This window comes from Miscanthus floridulus, chromosome 3 (assembly GCF_019320115.1).
Source record: "Miscanthus floridulus cultivar M001 chromosome 3, ASM1932011v1, whole genome shotgun sequence".
Classification (NCBI taxonomy): Eukaryota; Viridiplantae; Streptophyta; class Magnoliopsida; order Poales; family Poaceae; genus Miscanthus; species Miscanthus floridulus.
In genome coordinates, this window is record NC_089582.1 from 136,673,401 (window position 1) to 136,696,571 (window position 23,171).

Here is a 23,171-nt window from a genome sequence, read left to right on the forward strand (position 1 = left end):
ATTTGATCGACATGCTATTTCGAACACAGGCTCAATGGCGCTGAGCACATATCAAATGGTGTCCAAATTTTACAGAGATTTATAGTGCTAAATCGAATTCATAAAATTGTATCTAATTTTATTGCCAACATCTCTACTAAATCTGTCAAACTTTGATATTGAAATCAGGGTAAAGTCACAAAGTGCACTAACAAAACAGAGGTAAAATCACTGGACAAACTTGTTTTCTCATGTAAAAGTTAATGTTAAAAGGACTTCACGGAATAGGGACAAACTATTGTTTCAGTTTGAAAACATAGGGGTAAAATCATAAAGAATATGTCTCTCTTTATCTAAAATTTTATAGTTATAAAGTCATGTCCTCAACCTATATAAATGGGTCTAAGGACGTGTTTGGTACAACTCCTTCACTAAACAATTATCAGTAGAAGCGATAAATGCTTGTTGGTGGAAGCAAGTAATTATCGGTAGAAGCGATGAATGCTTGTTGGTAGAAGCAAATAATTATATATAGAAGTAGAGGACAGTAAATCATATATATATAATGAATTGTGGCCTGCCTATATATAGTATAAATGTTGTCGATCTTGAACAACATATATGATATATATAGGCATTGGCTTCTGAAAAAATTATTGCCATATTCACTATTAATAAGGATTTTTTTTGTTATTCATGTGCGTGCCACACGGGCTTATCCACTAGTAATTTAAAATGGCGAGAGTATTACATATAAATAGAATATATAGATAGATATAGATAAACTTGCTCTAAAAACCCAACTTTTTAAAAACTAGAATCAGGCTTTTGAGAATTCACATTTAAAGGCTCTAAAGAAATGCAAGATACATCCATCCAGTTTGATTTGATCAGTACACATGTGACCCATTGTCTCTATATTGTAATGGACAATGAAGGTCAGTGGGCTCTGGACACACCCCACGTGGCCCACGTAATTGGTTCTGCCTACGAATAGGGGATTGGCATTTCCTAGGTCACCACGGGCACCGCTACGCGACGGCTCACGGTATCGCCGCCGCTTCCCGCGACCGCTCCAGGCTTCTCCTTGGGCGGTGAGTGCTTCCCGTTCTAGGTTTGGAAATTTGTGGCTTCAATCGTGGCATATGCCATACAGTACTTGATTGCTTCGATGCTGAATTGCTAATTGGGAGGGATTTTGTTGTTTGTGACTAGTGAGAGAAGGCTGCGAAGATGGCGGCCGCGGGGATGCCGTCATCGTGGGAGGAGCTCCCGCCAGATCTCCTGGGCCAGGTGCTCCACCGCCTGCCGTCCCTCGCCGACCGCGTCCGCTTCTGCGCCGTCTGCTGGCCCTGGCGTACCGGCGCCGCCGCGGAGAGGTGTCAGGGATATGTGTAGGATGGACTGCCACGTGGGGCCGGGCTGTCAGACAGAAGCAAAGACAAGGCCAAGCCAGTACAAAGGGCCAGGATGGCAAGAGGAAGGGCATCGAACAAGCAATCAGAACAACACATTCCTCTCCTAGGCTACTGTTCATCTTCCTCCTTAGTCTCTTCTTCTGTACCCTGTTCCCCTTCATTCTCTGCTCTGACCTCCCTTACCCTCGAGGTCCTGCACTCTGATTGCACTCATCAAGTTATCTATTAGCCAATCCAGTAGGGTTGCTAATAAATTGGTACTCAGGGCCAAATCCTGCAGCACCACGAAATCCACCACCACTACTCCATGGGTTCTCTCGACTACCAGTTGCTCCTGGCCGAGATTCGCGCGATGCGCAAGGAGTTGGAGTCTTGGTTCGGTGGCCTCCGCCAGTCCTTCAACGAGCCAGCCTCCACCGCCATCGCTACCACGCCGTCGCCGCCGACGGTTCAGCTATCCACCCCGTACCACGACGACTCCATCGCCTCTGACTAGATCCACGTTGAGGGCGGCCTCACCTCCAACGTCCCCGTCGCATTACTCGACGTTGTCCACGAGTCCGCTCCCATGCTTGACTCTGCCTCCACCGACGAGCACAACCTCGGCCCCGTGGCGGTCCAAGCCATGCTCGATGCCCCGGAGAGTCCTCACCGCCTAGCCACCGCGCTCGACGACATCGTCGACCTCGATCGCCTCAGCCTCCTTCTAGATGTGCTCCTCCACGACATCGTCTCTCGCCTCCCCATCAAGGATGCTGCGCGCACGGCGGTGCTTTCCCACCACCGGAGGCCTCTCTGCGCCTCCCCATCCATGTCGCTGGTGCAGATGGAGGCGCAACCCTTCTTCCTTGTCGCATACACCAAGCAGGAGCGGCGCCCCATCATCCGCGCCAAGGGGATGGGTGCCAGCGGCCGCGTCTTTGTCGGCGTGAACATACAGCGGCTCCACGATGACTTCACGCCCGATGACCCTGGCCTTCTCCACTGCGTCTGCCTCGGCCCCGTCATGTGTGTGCTCCGTGCCACCCCACTCGGTGGCTACGATGGCTCCCTCGACGATGACCTAGAGTCTGGCGTCACCCACTTCGACGTGCCGCTCGACCGAGCTGTCGGTCCTGATGGCCAGGCACCCCCGCGGCTGCCACGCTCTGCCCTGATGCTGTGGGGGTTACAGGTGGTGGGCTGCTGGCTTGGGTGATGACTGCGAGGTCAGCGCAGGCCACATGTTCGACGATTTACTCGGCCGACGACAGCAGCTTCACCGACGTCCCCATCGGCGCGCTCTAGGAAGAGGAGATGCTCCGTTGGAGCACGGCTGGTGACCTCGACGACGTCCTCGGTGGCTCCCACCAGCCATGGCCACGAAAGGGTCCCATGGGATGACTTGGTTGACACACGTTGCTGAAGCTACTCCAACATCATCTACGACATCTACACTTCTAGGTGCCTCAACCCCAAGCCCTGCCATGTTGAGTTCGATATCTCTGGAGCATGCCAGCTTGGGTGCACATCAGGTGTTTGAGGAATTGTCACTGCATGCAGACATCTTCTACAACATCTGCATTGGCTTCGAGCTGCCGAGTCGTATGTCACTGGGAGTCAATCAACACCAACCATGCCCACCAACACATGTGCAAGATGAGTTTGGGTGTGGCAGTGCTGATGTACGTCCACTTCCCTGGCCATCTTTCACCTTGGGCAACTGCTGTTCCATGAGTCAGACTGTTTGTTGGAAACCACCATGGCCTCTTCCATCTCGACAAGGCGTCCGTATTGGAATGGGAGCAATGCTTTGTCTCTTTCCAGTAGTGGCTTGGCTTCCTCATTGGCTGTGTTTTCATTTTCTCTGGAAGCCACAATGGCAGCTACCTGCATTAGTGATCCCAACATATTCTGTACAGCTGAAGCGTGGTGGGCTCATACAGTATGATTCTCACTCTCTATTTCATGTGTTTGGCATCAGTTGTTGGGCACTACTTGCAGAGATGAGACCTATCAGCTCTATGGTGCTCCTTCTGTCAATCTTCGGACATTCAGCAAACATGCTGGTTTTGGATGGCCCTGTTACTTTGGTTGGCATATTAGATTGGTGCAGGTTCCCTAGATGTTTCCTACTGTGGAGCTCTATTTGGCCAGTTAAAAAGAAGCACCAATTGCTTGGTTCGGGTGTGGTTCTACATCTGGAGGGGTACAGTAACATGCATATGCTTACTTTCGAGCTTCGTTCTATACCCATGCAACTAATCAAGTATGCTTCTGTACACTTTCTTCCTTCTGCTCCTAATTCCATATTGGTAAGTCTGAAGTGTGGTAATCATCTCAAGCTAGAAGTATTGGTTCCAATGTACAAATTCAATAGCAACATTATGTTATTGCATCAGTTCACCACAACTGTACAAGCACCACCAATTGGCACCATGTGGCTGCTATTGGCAATTAATTCTCTTGCTCATGAGGAGTTTTAGTTTGGTTTTGAGATAGAAAAGATGATGGGAACTACTGTTATGGTGTTACTACACATTTTCACTATGGAGGCATCGAGTAACCACTTGATTAGTTTCCCAGAGATTCTGATTTGGGCTTGGGAACGCTGGATCTCCATTTTCCTTGCTCAAGTTGACTTTGTTCAGATTAGTGCCATGGGATCCTGGTGGTTTGCAGCTCTTGCTATCAGTGAGTATGGCTGGCTGTGCATTGATTCAACAACGAGTATAGCGGAAGTGTGGTGGTAATTGTCGGTGTTTCTTGCTTGAAGTGACCGGACAGAACTTTCCAGTTGCAACACCATGTATCAAGTGCAAGGTCTTCTGCTATGAATTTATATTGCTAGATATGGGCTTCTTGACTACCAACAAGGAAGTGCAGTGCAATGTTGATTGCTTCAGCTCAACATATTCCAATGTTTTGAAAAACATTGTGCGTTGGGCGTGCGCTAGCCTAAAGTTTAGAGTTTAGGAAGTTTAAACGAGATTAAACGTGATTAAACGTTTTTGTTTTTTTATAATTTTTGTGATACTGAGAGCAAAGTCAGTACTAATAACACAACTTGAAGTAATAACAGTTATCATACCTCTTGCTGCACATTTGTTTTCGACATGAGTTCCTTTCCTCCTTGGTTTCTTGCATTGAACAACAGCTAACAATCAAAGAGAGACAATTTAATAATCTAGAAATAGAAAATTCAAATAATAGATAAAGAATAGAAACTCATCTATGAGGGTAGCAGCACAAGGCAAAATTGATCTAGCAAACAACAGGGCAGCAGCACAAGAACATGGCAGCAGCACAAGGCATCAATTCTAGTCAATATTATACATGACTCCATGTACATCCAAGCTTCCAAACAACAGGGCAGCAGGCAGCAGCACAAAGCAAAATATCACAAGAAAATATACACACAACAGTCACAGCTCACAAATTAAAGATAGTAGTAGGCAATACAGTACAGTTGAAGGGTCGAGATGGCGACTAGAGGGGGGGTGAATAGTCTTTTCTAAAACTTAATCGCGTCGGCTAACCGATACAAGTGCGGAATTAAAACTATCGGTCTAGCCAAGACTATACCCCACTATATGTGTTCACTAGCACCTTGCAAAGATAACAATTATGCAATAAAGGTGCCGGACTAGCTAGAGCTCTCCTAAACAATTCTAGGAGCAAGGTTACACAAACCTATGCCACTAGTACTTTAAGCGACAAGGGAGCTCCTACACATGCTAGTAAGCAAAAGCACAAAGCTAACTAAGCTCACTAGCAATGCTCAATAACAAGGCAACCAATGCCTAATTAGAGAGCACAAATACTTAGCTACACAAGCTAAGCAATGTGACTAACAAGGTTACTAAAATCAAATTAGCCACGCAAGGGAGCTACTTCTATGCTACACAAGCAAGAAGGTAATTAGCAAGTTACACAAGCTATCTAATTACAAGAGCAACTACACAAGCTTAATATGTAAAAAAAAGTAATTGCAAGCTTGTGTAATGGGGATGCAAACCAACAGGAAGAACAAGGTTGACACGATGATTTTTCTCCCGAGGTTCACGTGTTTGCCAACATGCTAGTCCCCGTTGTGTCGATCGCTCACTTGGTGGTTCGGCGGCTAATTAGCATCACCCGCTAACCCCGCATGTCGGGCGCCGCAAGAACCTACCCTTTGAGTGAGGGTAGCTCAATGACACGCTTTACTAGAGTTGCTCTTCGTGGCTCCCGCGGGGCGAGCACAATGCCCCTCACAAGCACTTCTCCGGAGCGCCGCACAAGCTTCTTGCGCGCTTCGACGGAGACCACCACCAAGCCGTCTAGGAGGTGGCAACCTCCAAGAGTAACAAGCACCACCGGCTTGCAACTCGATCACCTAGTGCCACTCGATGCAACCTCACGATGCAATCGCACTAGAATCGCTCACTCACACAATTGAATGATCACTATCAAGTATATGTGTGATGGAGGGCTCCTAAGCACTCTCAAGCATGGACACAAAGTCCCCCAAGGTGCTCCACTCCAGCCATGGCCGAAGGCCACTTCTATTTATAGCCCCAAGGGCTAAACTAGCCGTTACCCCTTCACTGGGCAACGGTCGGGCTGACCGGACGCTCCGGTCGAGTTGACCGGACGCTGGACCTCAGCGTTCGGTCGCTCGTAGACGACCACGTGTCTTGATTCCAACGGTCATTTGACCTAACCGGACGTAGCAGCACTCAACTGACCGGACGCTGAACCCCCAGCGTCCGGTCGTTTCCAGTAAGCTCCCGAGCATGACCGGATGCGTCCGGTCGAACGCGATCGGACGCAGCCAGCGTCCGGTCACACTCCAGTTACTGCGTCACCGTACGTCAGCCTGACCGGACGCAACCTTCCAGCGTCCGGTGCATTCAGATCCAGCGTCCGGTCAGTTGATCGACGCCGGCATCTTCACGACCAACTCGTTTTCACTTCTAACTTCTTCACCCTTGCACCAATGTGCTAACCACCAGAATTTGCATCCGGCGCAATAGAAAATAGGCATTCTATTTTCCCGAAAGCGTCGAATCCCGTCGAGCTTGCTCGGCGGGAGGGAGAGAGGGACCCAAACCCATCTCACCCCTACAAACACCACCTCCTTTGTAAATGTGCCAACACCACCATGTGTATGTGTGTTAGCATTTTCGTAATCATTTCCCAAAGGATGTTAGCCACTCAACTTGCCACGCCACTCGATCCTAGCGACAATGCAAAGTTAGATCACTCGAGTGGCACTAGATGATCGATATGCAAACAAGTTTGCTCCTCTTGATAGTACGGCCATCTATCCTAAACCCGGTCATAAACTTCTCTACATACCTATGACCGGTGAAATGAAATGCCCTAGGTTATACCTTTGCCTTGCGCATTCCATTCCATCTCCTTCAATGTCGATGCAACACATGCACCAACACGATCAATAATGATATGATCCACTTCATATCATCACATGATCATATTGGTTCATCGATCTTGACTCTACTTGCTCTTCGCCATTGCCATCGTCCATCGGCGTCAAGTCTTGCTCAAGCTTCACCGCCACGCGGTCCATCACTCCAAAGCCTTCGACTTGCCCTTCACGCTTGCAACCGGTCCATCAAGCCAAGTCTTGTCTTGATCTTCTTCACCTTGATCACATGACTCAATGTCATGTCTCATGTGCATTTAAGCTCCTTCATCATCACATGTGTGAGCTTTGCAACATCTCCAAGCCATTTTTACCTTCATGGCATATGTTGCTCACACACATGTACCTGTGGACTAATCACCTGTGTATCTCACATAAACATAATTAGTCCACCTAAGTTGTCACTCAATTACCAAAATCAAACAAGGACCTTTCAACAGTACAACATACAATAATGGTCTTATGGTCCACACACAAATTAAAGATAACTAGATAAGTAGATATTAATATTTAGATAACTTGGCAGCCTACTGCTGCTGCTGCTGCCATCATGCAATCTCCTTAGTCCTCACTCCACAAATGCATTGCAATTTAGAATTGCTTCTTCATCCTCATCATCCTCATAGGCAATGTCATCATCTTGATAGTCAGGATCTTCAGGATCAGATTCCCACTCTTCTTCATCCACCTCTCTAGCCACTCTTGCACTCCTTCGAGGTTGAAGCTGTTCATTAGTTCCCATTGCATCTCCAAGGACACTCCATGGTATCCCTGTCTCTGGCATTTGTTCTAGCTCATCTTCCTCATCCCTAAAGACAACCAATGCATGATCATCCCCTCCCTCATAGAAAAATCCTTAAGCTTCAGAAGCTTCACTACTTAGGAGCACTTCATAGTTACTCTTTCTTTTAATCTTCTCCTTCTTGGACATCAATTTATTATTGAATTGGATGAATACCAGAGAGTTGAGGCGCTCTGTTGTCAGCCCATTTCTTCTCTTTGTATGATGCTGTACATTATAAAATACAATTTCAACATCAGCACATGTACATTAAATTGAGAATAGAGAGCAACTAGTGGAGACTACAAACTAACATGTTCAAATATGCTCCAATTCCTTTCACATCCAGATGAGCTAGAAGTCAGTGAGAGGATTCTAATAGCCATATATTGCAAATCTGGTGCTCCACCTCCATAAAGCCTCCACCAAGATGCTAAAAAATGAAGTCAAATGTCTCAAACATGTGCTATTTTGATTACAGAAAATTTTGTATAGAATTAATTGTAGTACAAATTTGGACAGAAATGATGCAAAAGCTTACCCGGGTTGAACTCGAAGCGTTCGCAGCTCCTTGCCAGCTTCTTTGAGAAGTTTCCTAGTCTCTTATGGAACTGTTTCAAGTCCACATTAACAGCTCTATATCCCTTGTCATCATCTATACAGTAAAAGGTCTCCACACACTCTATGAATTTTTCCACTACTGTTGAATCATTGAAGATTGCTGGATTGCTGTAACTGTAGTAAGGATTCAGCATATATGCAGCCACATGTAATGGAGAATCAAGCCTATCTTTCTTCTTCTTGTCAACAATAGCCATCTCTTCTTTGTAGTTCCTTTCCACATTTCCAAATGCCTCCTTGATCTCTTTCTTTGCCTTAAGAAGTTCTCCATACACAAAACCCATAGATGGCTTCACATCCCCATCAACCAAACGTAGAACTTTCACCAAGAGCTCAAAGACCTTCAAACAAAGGGCCACATTTCTCTAAAATTGTATGTTCAACACTGTGGCTATAGCATCCTTGCCCTTTTTGGTCTTCGCTTCAGGTAAGTCATACCACTTTGAGTCAACCACCATCTTCCTTAGACAATCCTTCTTTTCCATCATACTTTGTAGTGTAAGATAGGCTATAGCAAATATGGTTACCCTTGGCCTTATGATTTCTCTCTTCAAGGTGAAGGACCTCAAACATGCCAGGGTCCAGTGGTGACCATAGACAAAGATAGTGAATGATTTTGCTAGATCAATTGTCTTCTTGAATTTTGCAAGGTTGCCAATACCTTGCAGCATCAGATTGATGGTATGAGTTGCACAAGAAGTCCAAAATATGTTTGGCCTCTTGAGGTGCAGCAATGCCTTTGCTCCCATGTTGTTAGAGGCATTATCTATCACAACTTGCACTACATTTTCAGCACCTACGTCCTCAATTGCCTTGTCAATGAGCTCATAGATAACTTCACTAGTGTGTGACACATCTGACATCTCCACAGACTTGATAAATGTTGTGCCCTCACTAGTATTTGTGCATAGGTTCATAATACTTCTTCTCTTCATATCTGTCCATGCATCTATCATGATGGAGCAGCCATTCTTAACCTTCTCATCTTCATGGTCTTATAGCAAGCTCTTCGTTCTTGCATACTCCTCATCCAACAATCTACCTCGATAATCATGCTGAGTTGGAGGTTGGAAACTAGGACCAAATTGACCAATAGCTTCAACCATTTCTTTGAACTCATCATTATCACAAGCATTAAATGGAATAGCTGCAAAATAGAATGGTGCAGAAAATTATAATTGCAGCAGCTAATAATGCATGGATTTGAATAAATAAGAAGGCTGCAGCAATAAGGAATGGTAAATTACTTAAGTACAGAACATACCATGTGTATATACCCATTTAGCAACATATTGCTGCACTTGGTGAGTTCTTTCTTTCCAAAGTGCTTCATTTATGTTCTGTTGCCTCTTAGCTTCAGCACTGCTTAACTTGGGATCAATGGGATGAGTAAATCTGTCCATGGGTCCTAGCTTGTGAGGTGTACTTGAGCTTCTAGCAAGTGACTCAACTTCTATCACTTCCTCTTCACCTGTTGCAAGTTGCACATTCTCCCTAAACTCTTTATCATGTTGTTGCTTCCCTTTCTTCTTATTTGCTATTTCATCAAGATTCTGAATGCACTTTTGCTTAACATCATCAGGAACTTTTTGGCACTTTGCAATAGAAGTGCCCCTATGAGCAAGATGCTGCTTAAGGCGATTAATTCCTACACTCTCATGGCCACAAAGAAGACACTTGACTTTGTTCTTGTCATTGGGATCATAGAGACGCCCCCACTCCTAGCCTATATCAGATGATTTCCTCTTTAGGTGGTTGGCAATATCGGCAGCTTCTGGAGCCGCTGCTGCAGCACTAGCAGCAGCTGCTGCTGCTTTGGAAGCTGACATCCTAATCCCAATCCAAGAACAAGGGTAGAATAATAAGGACCAAGAGTAACAGATCAACACATCAAGGACTAAGGAGTAGTACACATTCAATCTTAACAGGAACAAGAGTAGCATAATAAGGACCAAGACTAACAGATCAATTTCAGTGATTGACATACAAAAATCAAAAGAACAGAGAATGGGAAGATGGGGATTTGGGTGAGACCGAGGGAGCACCTGGAGAGAATGAGTGAGGGGCTGCACCGGCCTCTGTGTTGCTGTTGTCGACTCCTGTCCTACGCCGGTGGCCTGCCCTCTATTGCAGTCGAGGGGCTGTGCCTGGACCGGCCTCTATTGCCGACGGCCCTTGCGCCTGCGGCCTCTACGCCCGTGAAGGAGAAGGGGAGCCCAAGCAACGACCCCTACGGCCCTACCAACGACGACAAGGAGGGACCAGGTGGGAGGAGGGAGGTAGGCGGTGGGAGGTAGGCAGAGGCGGAACTGGAGTGCGACAAATCCCGACTTCATTTCTGCGGCCGATTTGTGCTCCCGTGTCGGACCTGCCTGGTGTTTCCCGTGCCCTCCCGCGCTTATTTCCCGCGCGCGCGATTCTCTCCCTCTTCCCGCTCGCGTGCCGGACGCATCCCCGCTCGCGAGCAACGCGTTTTCTATAACACCCCAGGTGTTTGTCACTAGTTAAGCAACGAGTTTAAGCTCAACCATGACATGTTAAGTGGTGTTGGAGATGTCAAGGTCAAACCTATGGAAATAAGCCCAAACCTAAACTCGGATATTGCACCCTTGCTTTACATATAGGCCCGTTTCAAGATATATGCTTGGCTGGTGTTATTGGAATATCTTCATGTGTCTCATATCAATACCCATCTATATGGATCATTGGAAAAGTTTCATAAAGTTTGGAATAAAAAAGTCACATGAAATGATAAGTTATATCCTTATTGGAATGATTTTACTAAGTGCCTGAATTGCACTATTAAGTGAATGGAAATGTAGGTCATCAATCAAACCTTGCAACCTTGCCTAAATGACTCTAGATGAACTCTACAACAAAAGTCATGAAAGGTTCATGTTGAGGAGAAGTCAAGAAAATGCCTCAATCGGTCAATAACTCTAATTTAAGCTTTATAGTGACGATACTTTGACCTATGTTGACCAACCACTTACAGTGCTTGCATGGAGTTGCACCTTAAATAAAAGTTGAAGATTGGGTAGAGTAGAACAAACTTTGTTTTTGAAACAAGAGCCAGATCAACTTGGAACTAGGTCAAACAGAGGCTCGAAAATTGAATCAGCGGCTGTTTTCAGACTTAGAATTTTTCGTCGTCGCCATTGGCATCTTGCGTTCTCGTGATTTTGTTAAGCAAAGTGAGCAGGTCCCAAAATAAAAGTTGGAGTATACATGATGGAGAAGAGCATGTATGAAGATGACACTCAGTTGACTTCATTTTGCCCATCAATTTCTGGAGGTTGTTAATCGCCGTTAATGCACTAACACTGCCATCTTGGAGTGTCATTAACCGCTAATCTATTGCCCCAATGGCTATGATCCCTTAATAAAGTTTGTAGATCGTCAGAAGTGGAACAATTTTTATTCAAGGACCATAGTCCAGTTTAGCACGCAAGCATCCCTATCATGGCCTCCAAGTCGAACACCGCGACGTGCGCCACGTGTTCGACGAAATGGCGTCGTTGCAGACATGCACCGGAGCGCGCCCCGCCATGGCTGACGCACGTCCAAGCTCTGTGCCATGCGCTGCCGAGTGCCCTGCTCCTCCATAACTGCGCGCCCGAGCGGCCCTCGCCTCCCTCCTCTCCATTCTCCTCCTCCTTCTTGTTGTCTCCTCCTCGCTCTGCCGCTCGCGCCGGCGTCGGCCGCCACGGCCGGCTGCAGCCATGGCCGCCAGCAGAGCCCACTCCCACCCGAGCTTCTCACCTCCAGACGCCATGCGCATTGCCGCGGCCACCTGCTCCGCACCCTGTGCCCCTCTTGTTGCCGTGCCTCGGACTAGGGTTAGCCGTCGTCGAAGCCAGGCCATTGCCGCTGCCGCCTAGACGCCGCGGTCGAGCCACTGTGGGCCACCTTGGGCTAAGCCGGGTAGCCCCGCGGGTGCGCAAGGGCCCCCTGGTGCTCCCCCGCCCCTCAGCCGCCGAAGGCATGGCCTCCTCCGGCCGGAGCAGCGAGACCCCGACGACCTCCATGTGCAATCTATGTCAGGGACCCCATGCTTGAATTCGACAAAGTAAAGGGGCCTAACTGCGAAGTCAGTGACTCATGTGAATAGTGCCGTAAGGACTGGTTTGTAATTATTTTGTAGGAACTTTGGAAATTCATAGTAAATCGTAGAAAATTCGTAAAATAGTAAATGTGGACTTTTTGGAATCCTTGTGAAATTCTCTATGCACTAGATCTATAATATTACATGTTTTTCTTTAAAGTTTTAGCGGTAAAAATACATTTATGCAGCTAGGTTTGTAATGCTAGTGGTATTTGTCTTTTTCATAACTGTAGATCTAGGGCTCCAAATGAAGTGAAAATTTTGTGGCATGCTACTCATATGATGGTTGATGTGTGGTAAAAATTTCATGAGTATTGGATGAAGTATGAGTGTGTTATTGGTTTATCTCGCTCTCACATGATTTCTTGCTTTAGCAACTTGTCTTTTTCATAGAGGTTGCTATACATATACAAATGGAGTGAAATTTGTACAGTAGATTATTGATAGGATATGTGAGCCACTGTAATTTTTGTAGAATTAATTGTATACTTTTGGTATATGTTCATTAAGTCACCTTATTATCTAAAATAAATTAAGAAATGCATTAAAAGAATTTATTTGGTCATGGACACTAGGTTTTCTGGTGTTCTTTAGTCATGTGTGACATGTTGGTAAAGTTGGTTTTGCCTAATTATGTATTTGCAACATAAGTTAATAATTATTTTCTTGCCGATGTGGTTTATGGACAGATTTGGGAACTTAGCAAAGTTCTTCATGATAATGTGCTTTGTTGTGAAACTTGTTTATATAAAAGTTATAGATAATTCATGTATCAAGCTTCTATTAAAATTTGGTGTCAGTTGTCCAAGTAGTTTAAGAGTTACAGCTGTTTAAAGTTGGGTTTCAGAAATGACTGCTTTCTGTCAATTGTGGACCAGTTTCTATAAATGGATATATTTGACTTAGTTAACTTGAGAATCATGCTAAGATGATTAAAGATGAATTGTATAAAATTTCATAAGCTTTCCATAATGTCTTCTTGAAAGTCATTTGGATTTGTGTAACTCTAGTTATAGCTAAATCTTGTAGCTGCTGTTTGCATGTCCAGAAATTGGTAGATTCCAATTATAGTGCTTGCTTGTATATTGTTAAGTGTGACGTATGCCTTGAATGATGACTGAGTTAGAGCACTTGAGATCTTAGGAAACTTGTGTCATGCTTGGTGTTGTTGTCTTCTTTGCCATCTTAGCATGATAGATTGTGTGATGTTTAAGTTAAGCATCGCAAAGTACTTAAGTGTGTTAGTGTAAACTATGCTTGTCTTACTTGTTATTTTATGATGTGTCTCATGGTACTATTCTTCATATTTATGCACTTACATATTACATCTCATCTAGGTACGCTAGATGAACCACGTGAAGGACGTGATGTTGGAGCCGAACCCAAAGACGGTGTATGGAGGATCTATGTCGAAGATGGAAGGACTAAGCAAGTATTAGGACCTGTGATGTCACCAGGACGGTGCAAGCTAACTGAACTGACTTGTGATGGATCCCAGACAAGCCCCGGAGCATTATAAGTCTCCTAATTTATAAAAGCAATTCTTTCTATATATATGAGTTTATATATTGTTGCATTAAGTTGTAGGAGTTGATTGAAACCGTTGATGCATTTATTACTATCCTTGCCTACCTTATTACCTTTTACCTGGTTAGGTCAGGATCGAATAACTGCTTAGCCTTGCTTAGACCGGTAGCGATCGGTGATATCCGGTCACCTACATTATAGGTGGTTACTGGAAGAATTTAGCTATGGAAAGAATGATATGCTGAAATTAACTATGTGTGATGGATAATTGGAGACTGGACGGAAAAGTTGGAGGCAACTAGATAGGGTTCTGGGGTGTTGTTAGTTTCCGTCTATATCGATTAAGGACCGTCCGTTGTTGGGCCTCGAGTCATGTTCAACGCATGCCTTACATTTAGCTGGTCGGATAAAGTACCTTCCGACCGCGAAGCTAGGAGATTATTCGGGCCGAGTAGATTGCCTGCAGCGCACTGTGCCGGAGCAGGTGTGGTAGGACACGAGGGCGAGATGATAAGACCAAAGTGCAATCGGTCGGCCCCCGGGTACATGTGGTTCCTGGCAAACTCGAGATTCCTAGATAGTTGACTCGGTGATCAATATCTCACTTTAGCGGGTGAGTGAGGTTTGTGTAAGGAATAAATCACCAGCTGGTTAGGAATCGATTCGAATCACCATCGCTCCTAGATAGTGAGCACTTGACTCGAGTTACGGCATCGTAGTAATTATTATAGAACAATAATGGTTATCTGGATGGTATGGGATATGCTAAATCTAAATTGGTAATTGGATGTTATTGGTTAATCAAGTGATTGCTATAGTACAGGTGCTTACCTAGATGGATAGGTCATAATAAAGATGATGCAAAGTACTTAAAATTGTTTCTTCATGATAGCTTATGCTTTTCGCAAATAAGTCAGCTAGCCCACTAAAAAAAGTCATGCATAATTCTTGGTGTCGCTTTATTTTGGTTTAAGACGGGTAAGTCTGGCTGAGTACATTCGAGTACTCAGGGTTTATCTCACCTTGTTGCAGGAGATGTTCTCGACCTGTTGATGATGGTGGCTAACCACCGGTGGACTCGGTGATTCTATACTTATTTCTCGTCTATATGCTTTTGTCGGATGATGTCACTATGCTAGCAATATATTGGAACTTATATTAATGTAATCATTTGAAAGCTACGTTGTTTTTACTAAGCGGTTTTGAAACCTAAACTTGTACTATTATTTTTAACCCCTTTGTAATATTATTTCCGCTGTAACCCGATGTATGTGATGTGTATTTGCTTAATCACGCGATCTTGGTTGTGATGTTGATTTACCGAGGTCTTTCGGGACACTCGGCGGACTACCGGGTTTATATGAGTGAAAGTATGGGTGTGTCAACGTGTTAGCGGGGACAACTGTACTTGATCTTGTATAAATTGGGCGGTTCTGTCATATTTTCCACCGTCTAGACGCGTTTTTTGATCGATTACGCGCGATTAATCTCTGCCACGCGATTAAACGAGCGCCTAATCACGCACAACGCTTAATTCACCGTTTACCCCCTAAACGCAACGCTGGGCCAACGTTCAGCGTTTAAACGTGATTAAATGACGTTTAATGACGTTTTTCAAAACATTGACATATGCAGAAGAAGAGTTTCTGCAGTTTCCTTGGGATCCCGATGATTCCGAATTTCTCCATCGGCTTGGGGGCAAGCCAAATTTTAAGAAGGGATATATGTAGGATGGACTGTCATGTGAGGCCGGGCTGTCAGACAGAAGCAAAGGCAAAGCCATGCCAGTACAAAGGGCCAGGATGGCAAGAGGAAGAGCATCGAACAAGTAATCAGAACAACATATTCGTCTCCTAGGCTACTGTTCATCTTCCTCCTCAATCTCTTCTTCTATACCCTGTTTCCCTTCATTCTCTGCTCTGACCTCCCTTACCCTCGAGGTCATGTACTCTGATTGCAAGTAGGGTTGCTAACAAGAGGCTGCCCCCTCCGCTCCCGTGGCTCGCCTTCCGCGACGGCACCATTGTCGACCTCGCCGGCGCCCCCATCCTCCGTGAAGAAGGCGTCGACTTCGGCTACCTTGCCGTCGACAACTTGGCTTTCCTCGTGCACCACGACGGCGGCTGCTCTCTGATGAACCCGCTCTCTGGTCTGAGGCTCCCTCTCCCCAAGTTGGGCCCCGCCGTGAGCAGAGCAATCAGCGACTCTCCATTCTACACAGAATCATACATTCAGAGGGCGTATGTTAAGGCGGTACAGTCGTCGCCCCTTGATTCGACGACAGATCCCCTCATCGCTGTACTGATCTCGGATGGAAACAGCATTGCTGCCTCTGCTTGCAAGCAGGACAATGCTATCAGCATCACCATTTGTCCAGACCCTCCAAGGATCCATGACATAGCCTTCTTTCATGGGAAGCTGTACGCTCTCACTGGCACTGAAGGGCTTCATGCCATTGAGCTTGATGCTGACCACCTCAGCAAACTACAATCATCATCAGGCTTTCATCAGTGCATAGCCGATGACCCCAAGCAGCCTGAATACTTGGTCGTGCAATACCTAGCAGCATGCGATGGTAAGCTGTTGATGCTGAGGAGGTGGATGCGCATTCCACCAAATGCTAGTCTTGGAGACCATGACAGGACTGTGCGGACTGCGAATTGAGGTCTTCGAGGCAGTCCTTGCCACTCTTCCTAGCCAGTGGACCAAGGTGGAGACCCTGGGTGGGCACGCAATCTTTCTTGGTTCACAGTGCTCCAAGTCAGTTCTTGCTAGCCAATTTTCAGGTGGAGTTCAAGAGGATTGTGTCTACTTCATGCATTAGGATCTTGACAATCCATGTAGTGAGTTTTTTGGTCCGTGTGTGGATCCTCTTGCTGACTCTGGCGTCTACAACATGAGAAATGGAGAAAGCACACCATTGCTGCCAGAGGCTGTGATGGCAGAGGTACAGCGCAAACGCCAGTTTCTGACTTGGTTCTTCCCTGCTAATGAGTAAACCGGTGCCATGTTATGGGATGTTCATATGAGCGATATGTATCTACTTTATCTTAGTGTTAATCAATCGAAATGATTTGTAGAACCAAGCTATCTCAAATTTATAGTGCCTATGATGGTTAAACATTTTATCTGCATACTTTGGAATTTTGTTTGCCTTTCAGATCAACATCCGGTGATGAAGTATTGTCTATGATCTGACAAGTGGCAATTGTTGTTTGACTTTGTTTCCTTATGAAATTGTGGAATTTTTGGGGCCTGGCCTAAAGCAGGCTTTGGGATGGGATATTTTCTTAGGGCTTGTTTAGTTGGTGAAATTTTTGGCGAAATGGTACTATAGCACTTTCGTTGTTATTTGAGAATTAGTGTCCAATCATAATCTAATTAGGCTTAAAAGATTCGTCTCGTGAATTTCGTCTAAACTGTGTAATTAGTTTTATTTTTTATTTATATTTAATGCTTCATGCATGGGCGTCCAAAGATTCAATGTGACGAAAAATCTTGAAAATTTTTGTAAAATGGAAGTGAACTAAACGGTACCTTAGGCTATGTTACTCTGAGTACCCTCCCGGCCAGCTGCTTTGTGCAAAACTGTAGAATTATGTATTCTGCTTCCTTTTATTGTTAGTCAATCGAAATGATTCATGGAACCAAGGTATGCCAAATTTATAATACCTTTGATGGTTAAAACTTCTATGGCCTTGTTTAGATTAGGGTTAGAAATTAGTATTTGGCACTGTAGCACGCTCGTTTGTATTTGACAATTATTGTCCAATCATGGCCTAACTAGGCTCAAAAGATTCGTCTCGTAATTTACAATCAAACTGTGTAATTAGTTATTTTTTTATCTACATTTAATACTCCATACATGTGTCAAAAGATTTGATGTGATAAAGAGAGAGCGAAAAAACTTACAATCTAAACCAGGCCTATGTTTACATCTCATGACGAGGGAGTGTTTAATTCAGAAGTCAGATGTCACCGATCCCAGTGTCTTGAGACTGCTCGTAGTCGTAGCTGAATCAAACCCATGAACGACCTGCACGCTGCACACGACCAGGAGAGGTGGCCACGAAGGACAGCGTCAATGTACTCTGTAGTCTGTAGTCTGTACTCTGCAGTTCCTAGTACTCCACTCTGCACCGTTCATTCCCTAGCTGCGTGCCAGATCATGGTCAGCGTCAGCGGCTCAGCGCCTGTACAGTGCTAGATCCCAGTCACAGATTCGCACGAATCACGACTCACAGAGCGCGCGGTACGCCTTACGAGTACAGAGGGTTCAGTTCAGGCGTTCAGCCGATGGACTCGAACGCGAACGCGACGGCGGGGGGCAGCAGGCGCCGGTCCCGTCGTACGCCGAGGCCGGGGGCGCGCGAGAGAGCGAGTCCCGAGGTTCGACTTTCCATATGTGCGAGTTTAGACATGTTAAAAAATCTTTCTCACTGGCAATCTAAAAATAATGACAAGCGCGAGCCTCGGTAACATTTTAGTCAGCCGGTGTGAACGATGTAGTCCTACTGAGGGCAATGACGTGGGTGCCGTGGGGGTTTGTTTGGCTGATAAACCATGACTAAAAGTATTGTTGATTAATTTGGTGTGAAAGAAAAATACTATTTGTTGACTGAAAAAGTACGGCTTATAAGTCAAACAAGCTCAAACGAACATGATGCATACGACTACGGTTGCCGAGCTAGGATATGGTGTGGCGCTAAGAATTTGCACTATTAGAGTTCAAGAGTTTCTCGATCTGCCAAGGTTAAATCTTATATCGACGTCATAACCGGCGGGTCATAAGTTTTTTTACTCTCGTCTTCAAAACTTACTGTATCATAGAAACCCAAGATCACAAGGTGCTGTTTAGCTGGCTTATTTTGTGGCGTGATCCGATCTTATTGGTTGTTGTTTGTTCCACGGACCACAACTGGATGGCGCAAGAATGGATACGAGTCGTCCGCACGATTTTTTTTTAATGTCTTCCACGCGTCGATTACGTCCGATGTGGTGTACACATTGAGTATTCGGATAGTATAATAAAATAAATTACATAAGTCCTTAGTAATTCACGAGACGAATTTATGGTCCCGTTCACTGGTCTGAAACTTAGATGAAACTGACTAAAAAATACTGTTCTGACTGAATTGCTGTGAGAGAAAAACACTGTTCCGGCTAAAAAAAAAACCAAACAAACCGAATATAGAGTAAGCCGAACAGAGCCTATGAAGTCTAATTAATCCGTTATTAGCACATATTTACTGTAGCACCACATTGTCAAATCATGGACTAATTAGGCTTAAAAAATTCGTCCCGTATATTAGTCTCAATCTGCGTATATTAGTCTCAATCTGTGTATTTAGTTTTATAATTAGTCTATATTTAATACTTTATGTATGTGTCAAATATTTAATGTGACAGGACTAAACTTTTGCCGGAGGAAAACCAACACAGCCGACAAATGACGGTTGTAGTTTGGTTTTGTTTACTTATGAAGCAGTGGGAAAAAAAAAAGAGAAACTGCTTTGTTTTTTGAACTGGTGACTATGGTGTGGTAGTTGAACACAGCTTCTGACTTGGACCTTACCTCCTGATGTGTGTCTTCTGAATTTGCGGATGCTTTCGTAACTGGTGAAGGTATAGTATTAGAGGGTTGCTTTATGATTTTTGAACCTGGGGTTGTGAGTCTACATTTTGCGGATGATGTGCTACTTTTCATGAATATTTGTTAATTGTTTATATAGGCCTTCAGTATGTACGAACTCGGCCGCAGATCGGAGACAGTCAGACAGACAACAACAAATTAGGCCTGCTTTAGTTTCCAAAAAATTTCACCACAAATTATCACATCGAATCTTGTGGCACATGTATAGAGTATTAAATATAGACGAAAAAAACTAATTGCACAGTTTGATTGGAAATCGTGAGACGAATATTTTAAGACTAATTAGTCCATGATTAGCTATAAGTGCTACCGTAACTAACATGCGCTAACGATGGATTAATTAGGCTTAATAAATTTGTCTCGTAGTTTCCAGACAAGCTATATAATTAGTTTTTTTTTATTAGTATCTGAAAACCCCTTCCGACATCCCCGAAACATCTGATGTGGCATTCAAAAATTTTCATTTCGCGAACTAAACACACCCTTAGACCAGGTGGTGAGCGATTCAAACATGACACGGCTTGTATAACCTGGATGTCTTGGGCTCCTGATCTGTAACGGAGCCGTCACTCCCTCATGACTTATCAAGCTTTGATCAGGGAGAAGCGTGTGAAAACCCGCTCTCACCAGTGCCGGTCCTAAAATTTTAAGAGCCCTCTAGCAATCTCGTCGCAACGGCCTCTCTTAACTATGTATAAAATCTTATAATATATAGGTACTGATTTTACTTGTAAAACGAAAGCAAATTCAATAACATATTTTTAATTTAACATGTCTGATAATTATCGATGAACAATGTAGATTAAACAATATATTTGTAGATGTATGATAATTATCGAGGAACAATGTAGATTAAAAAAATAATATATTCATTTTCTTTTCTCACACATGACAAATGTTTCTTAGGTAACATTCTAAAATTCTAACACCTAAATTAGAAAAAAAATATGACTATAGGTACAAAGTAATAGAAGTGTGGAATACTATACAAATAATTAATTTGGATTAAAAATAAAAAGGAAAAAAATACCTTGGGCCTAAACAACTGATCGGTGATCGCAATTCGTAAGAAGCCAAGAATCAAGGTGTCGTCGTCGTGGAGCCCTGTCTGGTCGCCGTCCTCGTGCGTCGTGTCCGTGTCTCCGGTAGTCTAGCTCTTGGTGGCCGCGTGTGTAAGGCGCACGTCACAAACTCACGATCAGAGTGTGTTTTGTGCAGCGTGACTCATCGCCTCCTCTCAACCCGAGGGCCGTGGGAAAATAAAACTAGGAAAGAAATGACGATGTTATCTTTTTGGACCGTCTGGTCAGTTCTATGTCTTTCTTCTCATTAATTTGCTAATGTCTAATGGATTATAGGACCTGGAGATTTGTATACTTGAGCTTAGGCTCCTCCTCCGTTTGAACCCTCAGCCGTCGCACCTCATACCCTACCCTAGGGCTGGCATAGGCTCTCACAACACAGGTCGCACTCGCAATCGCAAAGCTCTGTCGGGGGCGGGGCATGCAACGACCGAGCGACGCTCATCGTTCAAATGTCTCCTCTTTGAAGCATTTTTTTTTGTGGCCATCCCATTCGGCTGAAGTGTTTCGGTTTTGACTCCGTCGGTTGAAAAGTTTGTCCTTTGGCTTGGTACATAGATTGAAATGTTCTGTTTTCTTCACTGATCGATTTGAAAGTAGCAAAACTATTACTGCATTTCGTAGCGTGTGGAGTAAATGTACGTTGGCAGGGCTAGAAATAGGTTGTGGGTGACTATTACGATCATGTTGTTTCTGTTTTTGACTCAAAATGTTGCTTTCAACCACTTCATTTGAATGTGGGCGAGTATGGGAGCACAGGTTGTACAGCTGATCTGTCGGGGTCTAGAGTCATAGAACGACGGCTCATCGATCTAAGGTCCGTCTTTGGAGCATTTTATGTGGCCTTTGACACGCAATCCATCCGTTGAAATGTTCTGTTCTCTTACTCTGTCGATTGAGAACTTCTGTTTTTTGCCTGGTCGGTAGAGTCGGTTGAAATGTTCTGCTCATTTTTTATCGATTGGTTGACATTGTACAACCATTGCTGCATTCGGTAGTTTGGACGTTGGAGTAGAATGTATGTTGGCGGAGCTCTAAGCTCTTGTAGCTGGAGCTACGAATAAGATCGAGGATGTTTTGGATAAGTCGTCTTGGCTCTATTTTAGTCGAAAAATGGTGTGTTTAACGACTTCATTCATTCTGCCGGAACCAATGAGTATGAGCTGGAGCTCCCCAAAAGTCCAATCAAAATAGGCTGCTATGCTATACAGAACCATGCACGTGTGCCGTGACGACTTTAATAATTATTATAAAACGCGGCGATAAAAATAGCCAAAACATGACAATCAATAGCGTCGAGAACGAGTCAAACGTGCCATCATCATGATTCCTATAGCCTGCGTTCAGATCCTTAAAAGGGCCGCCACTCACAGCTTGTTCGCAGAATCACAGCAGCATTGGCAGCTCAAAACCCAGCTTTGATCAGAGAAGCTCAAGAGTAGCACCATCTGCCAGGATGCTGAGAGCAACGCATCTCGTTTTCAGGTTTCTCCTTTCAGTCGCTACTGTCACTGCTACAGGAATCAATTTGCGCAGCGTGATCAAAATGGGTTCCGTGGCGGACACCTCTTTTGCCCGTCACGGTTAACCGGCGGCCGGCCACCGAGGCGCCCGCTGCAGGAAAAGAGTTTACCGCGGCGGGCCACCTTACTTGCCCGCCGCAGAAAATCGTATTAACCGCGGCGGGCGGTGGCGGGCTCTTTAAACTGCCCGCCGCGGTAAGAGAGTTGATTTACCGAGGTGGGCACTTTATCTTGCCCGCCACGGTAAAGCCTGTACAAATACACAGCACCACCCCTTCATCTTTTCAACGGGTCTTCCTCTCTCAAACTCATGGGGGAGGCTTTGCCCTAAAATTTGAGAAAACTTTTGATTTGAGTTGAAGGGCTTGGATTTGAGGGAGGAGGACATCATAAGAGGTTCATAAAGGCTCTCCCTCTCTCCTTCCATCCTCTCTCTCTATTTCCATCATCTAGAGTTCTCTCTAGATCTAGATCAGATCTAGATCAATTTTAATAGAAAAAATGATGTCATGTATTTCTTTAACTTTAGATTCATCATAGATGCATGCTTCATCTTTCACATCGTCATTTCCTCTCTTTTTCATGATTTTGGACGTAAAAATCATCAATTTCTCCTAATTCTTCTTTATTTGTTGATTGTGACGGATAATGTTCGCAGGTATGATGGATAAGTCGGAATGGATGTACCGGATCGATAGAGTGAATGATCCACGGTACCTCTTTGAATTAAGGAAGTTTATTACTGCTGGTAAAGCTCACCATGAGAGACTGAAGCGGGTGACAACCATATGTCCATGTTCTCGTTGCAAGAACCTGAAAGCCCACCGAGACAGCGAGGTGCAAACTCATTTGATCATGTATGGTTTCGTCGAGGGCTACACAGTCTGGACATTTCACGGCGAAAGAGTTGGTGCGAGTGGCGGTGCATCTGGAGTGAGCTCTTCGACGCCGACGACGACAGCACCACCGGTGAATAAAGATCCTTTAGGAGCACCCGGCTCCTCATCATCTTCAGCAGCTGCTGCGCCAGCCGACAGTGACAACAGTTGTCGTGATTACATCACGGTGGATG

At 44.8% G+C, this 23,171-nt stretch overlaps 1 protein-coding gene across 1 annotated transcript; it reads left to right on the plus strand.

Moving 5' to 3' along the window:
- The first annotated feature begins 841 nt into the window (after positions 1 to 841).
- Positions 842 to 16,505, plus strand: LOC136544510 (uncharacterized). Its single transcript, XM_066536649.1, has 3 exons — positions 842 to 1,073; positions 1,195 to 1,358; positions 15,821 to 16,505. Exons 2-3 carry the CDS (start codon positions 1,213 to 1,215, stop codon positions 16,503 to 16,505), a joined length of 831 nt encoding a protein of 276 aa, XP_066392746.1. The 5' UTR covers positions 842 to 1,073; positions 1,195 to 1,212.
- The last annotated feature ends 6,666 nt before the right edge of the window (positions 16,506 to 23,171 follow it).